General features: G+C 30.9%; 1 protein-coding gene across 2 annotated transcripts; it reads left to right on the top strand.

The window, feature by feature from the left end:
- Positions 1 to 397: 397 nt before the first annotated feature.
- LOC114258577 (Calcium-dependent lipid-binding (CaLB domain) family protein) lies at positions 398 to 3,824 on the top strand. 2 transcript variants are annotated; one of them, XR_014356189.1, is made up of 4 exons: positions 398 to 999; positions 2,977 to 3,072; positions 3,148 to 3,547; positions 3,643 to 3,824. XR_014356189.1 is itself a non-coding variant. In XM_028198544.2 (3 exons), exons 1-3 carry the CDS (start codon positions 889 to 891, stop codon positions 3,436 to 3,438), a joined length of 498 nt encoding a protein of 165 aa, XP_028054345.1. In that variant the 5' UTR covers positions 398 to 888; the 3' UTR covers positions 3,439 to 3,824. The 2 variants fall into 2 exon arrangements, 1 of the variants encoding a protein (XP_028054345.1); XM_028198544.2 differs by having other exon boundaries at positions 3,148 to 3,824.
- Positions 3,825 to 4,478: the final 654 nt, after the last annotated feature.

Genomic DNA, 4,478 nt, shown 5'->3' with positions numbered 1-4,478 from the left:
CTCAAAAGAAAATTAGAATGAATGAATTGTCAGAGAAAAGGGAATGAGCCTGGCCAAGATGAAAAGTTTTGAATCTCTTTTTTGGGGGGGTATTTGTGAAATTTAAATTTGCATACGACTTAAAACTTTTGACATGAACTATATCTAATAGACATAAAAAAAAAATGTGCCATTTTTAAAAAAAAATTGTGGGCTTAAAATAATTGTTTTACCGACTTGATCTCATATTCGTTTATAAACTCAAATGATGCAAACAATGCATCTTTGTAGATTATAACTATTAAAAAATATATTCTTTCATTATTTTAATAATACAAAATTTTTACAATTTTTTATTTTATTTTTGTGTACCTTTTTTTTTTCCCTAACAAAAAGAAAAAATTAAGAACAAAAAAATGTCCACACAATTGACACACAGCCATTCAATTCCGGACTTGTTACCGGAACTCCCGGCTTCCCCAACTCTCCCCAAAAGCTTACCGTTATATTCCAACACCACCAATGTCCTCTCTCTCTGTCTCTCTCCCCTGCTGTCCAGTCTGCCCTCCAATCCCACAACCAAACAACTGCCAAAACCCAATCAATTAGCACCCAAGAAAAAATTGAGACCCACAAAGAGATTGTTACCTTGTCATCAATCTTCTTTGATCTTTGTTTACCAATTCCTTAATTTGATTGGGTTGGGTTGGGTTGGGTTGGATTGGTCAATTGATGTTTGGGAATTGTTTGTTTGGTAGTAAATAAAAGAAGGGAAAGGGGGAGAGATTAGGAGCACATGAGACTACTCATCCCATCTAATAATTTTGGGTGGTTTTGATTGCTCTCCAAATAAATAAATAAATAAAAACTAAGTGGAAGAGAATCATATCACCTTAGGTGTTTTTAGATATGGACAATCTATTGGGTCTTCTCAGAATTCGGATCAACCGCGGTATCAACCTCGCTGTCCGTGATGTTCGTAGCAGCGATCCTTACGTTGTGGTCAAGATGGGTAAACAGGTAAAAATTTGCATGCATTTGATTTTGGAATTTGCCATTTTGTTCTGATTTCTCATCGCCCATCTGTGATATCGGATTTCTGTTTTGTCCTTTTCTTTTTTTGTGGGCTTTTTTTTTGTTGGTAATTGAGTTTTCTAGATTTTTGTTGGGTAGTTTGAAATCTTATAATGTATTTTTTGGTAATTTTGCGATTTGTCGTTTTAATTTCTATGTATATATAGTTGAGGGAGGTGACTATCTTATATCTCTTATAACTTTTATGATCATGCAATAGTCTAAGTTTCAAGGTGAATTAATTATGTAAATATTGTATTCATGTGTGTGATTATTTTTAACTGTTTCTTGATGTATCAGAATTGGGTGTTATATAAATGAATGGTTCAAATAATTTTTTATGGTTTCCATTTCATACTTATATTTATACGATCGTGCAAGAAAAATCATGAAAATCGTATATATAGTTATCTGGTTGAAATGAATTCAGCAGTTCTGTTATTTGTACATCAAGGTATTCAAAACTTGCTTGAACGTTGAACCTTATGAATAATCTAACTAGTCCTTGGTGTGTGCCCGTTTGGTGTAGCTGTTAAAACAACTTATAGATTATAACTTAACAGATTATAGATTATGACTTTAATCAGAAGTTGTTAATCTGTTTGGTGTAGTTGTTGGATTATAAATTTAAGTTGCTGAGTAATGTTTGTTAAATAAGCTGTGAAATAACTTTTTCGATTAATTTTTATTTTTTGTTTGTCTACATTTCTCATAAAAAATAATAATAATAATCTATAGTCCATTTGGATCTTTTTCTATTTTTAAAAAAATAAAAAATAAAAAAATCTAAGAGTATAACCATAAATTAACATATCCACAGCAGAAGCTGATAATCAGAAGCAATGGGTGAGCAGCTTATCAGAATCAATTTTTTTGAGTTAAAATAAGTTATTAGAATCAGAAGCTGTTTGAAATAAGTTTAACCAAACAGTCCAAAATAATTTTTTTCAAAACTAAAAGTCATAAGTTAACTTTGAAAAGTTGAAACAAACAACTCCATAAGAGACTGGACATAAGAGACGCCAAAGGGAGGAACCAGAATTTTTATTAATCCATCAATGCCACACAGTTTTGCAAATTTCATTGGAAGGCAGAATATAGTACAAATTGGGAACATGTGCTATGAAGATAATTCATTTTAGAGAGGTCCAGAGTTTGAAACTTCAGGGTTTATTTATGGCAGTGGTAAAGGGCGGATTATTTTCTTTTTCTTTTTTGGTAGGTTTGTTGGTTTGGAGTTTGCTTAATTAGATTCTTTTTATATTTTGGGAAAAATTAATTACACATGTTTTATATGGGGTTGAGTTTTGCTGCTGTAAGTAAATGTGCAGTCATTTATAGAGATTCTAATTTATGTCATTATTCATTTATTTTATTTTTTTCAAAAATCAAGATATAGATTTGATGTAGGATAAAATTTTAAGAATTTTTGTATTTTTGGTTTAATTCCAAAATAATAAAATTAAGAAACCTAATAATTCTAAAATATTTATACTAAATTACAGAAGTCCTAATAAAATAATATATCAAAAATATTAAAATTAAAAATATTAAAATTCTTAAAATCTTATCCTATATCAAATTTTTCCCAAATGCTGTTAATCTTAAAAACTCAGTTTGATTTGACGAATTTCAATTTTTAGTTTTTATTTTTTTCATCAAACAGGTTTTTGAAACTTCTTGAATGTATTTTGACCATGAAATCGTTATGTACAAGATCATATGGCTAAAATTATTTGATGATATGTGTGTGTTTTATTTCCGTCATTGAAGTTGCATGCATTATGTAAGTTGTTATAGCATTGTTTTTGATATGGATGTTTAAATCGTTTTTATGTGATATTTTTTCTTTGTAATGTGTATACTTTTTGTTACCTAATTTTCAAATATTACATGGATGTTGATATATTCAATTTGTTGCAGAAACTAAAGACTCATGTTATAAGGAAGGATATCAATCCAGAATGGAATGAAGATTTAACACTCTCCATTTCAGATCCTGATCTTCCAATCAAGCTGGTATGTCGATTGCTTACTTTTTTACATTGATTAACATCCACATTAGTTTGATCATCGTCTTTCTCTAAATTGCAGACCGTGTATGACCACGACACATTCACCAAAGACGACAAAATGGGATACGCGGAGTTTGGCATAAAAGAATTTGTAAAGGCAATGAGAATGAATTTGCGCGACCTTCCAGCTGGGACGGTGGTGGCAAGAGTGTTGCCATCAAGGCAAAACTACCTAGCGGAAGAAAGTTGCATAACGGCGACAGACGGCAAGATCTCGCAAAATATGTGCCTAAGATTGAAAAATGTGGAATGTGGTGAAGTGGAATTGGCACTGCATTGGATTGACCTTCCTGGCAGCAAGAGTTTATAGAGAGATCATAACCGGAGGTGACTCAATCATTAGACCAGTTAGGCTATTGTCTAAGGCTAAAAAAACTTTTCAAAAGGTTCTTATTGTTGAAAGTCTCAACTTTTCAAAGGTATTGCTAGATAAGGCTTAATTTTGATATTACCTCCAAAAATTTTGAGCCGCTACTGTTCGTGACTGAAATATATATATGGGTTTTGCTTTCAGGCTTCTTCTACTACTCTGCTCTCAATGTCAAAGGGAATCTCATGGTGTGGGGAGGTTTCCGTTTTTTTTGTTTTTTTTTTTGTTTTTGTAAACATATGTGACAGATTGGCCTTGATTCTACATCTGCAATATTTGTACAAGGTTTATTATAGCTTAGTATATGACCTTGAAGGTTCTTGTCATCATAATCTCTCAAATTATATTTTTTAAAATTTTATTTTTATCTTATTACTGTTCTTTTTTAATTTTCAATTTTTTGGGTTTAGGCATGCCAAAAAAACTAGATTCCCATTTATGCTTAATGTGATTTAATCTATATACATATGGTTATTCTGCTACAGCCGGTAAACATCATTTATACGGCCCAAGTTCAATTTATCTTAATATTATTATAATTTATTTGTTTTTATTTTTAATTTTTTTTTGTATTTTTAATTTTTTTTGGTTTTAGATTCTAGTGAAATTGAAGACTCAAGAATCCATAGCCAAAGGAATAGGAAAAGGAAAAGGAAAATTGCATTGCAAAATAATGAGTCAAACTTAAGACCTTATTCATTAGGTCAACCCTCGATCCAATCCAATTGTAGTTAATCCATGTCAATAGTTATCAGAAGAGAATGCGTGGTATTCATATAAGCACATTATTAGTTCAAAAAATATATGCAAGCACATTATCGTGTAACATAAATATGCGCTTTGGCAGATGAGGAAAATTGTCAAGAAGCAAGGTCCCAAATTGCTAAACCAAAAGCTATCATGAGTCTTCAATTTTTTGGCTAAATCTTACACATAAATGGAGATATACATTAGCCACCATATGATCATTCTACATATGA

The sequence above is a fragment of the Camellia sinensis genome, chromosome 15 (assembly GCF_055761805.1).
Source record: "Camellia sinensis isolate YWXY chromosome 15, ASM5576180v1, whole genome shotgun sequence".
NCBI lineage: Eukaryota > Viridiplantae > Streptophyta > Magnoliopsida > Ericales > Theaceae > Camellia > Camellia sinensis.
The sequence above is the reverse complement of the archived record's forward strand: the minus strand, read 5'-3'. Positions and strand labels throughout refer to the sequence as shown.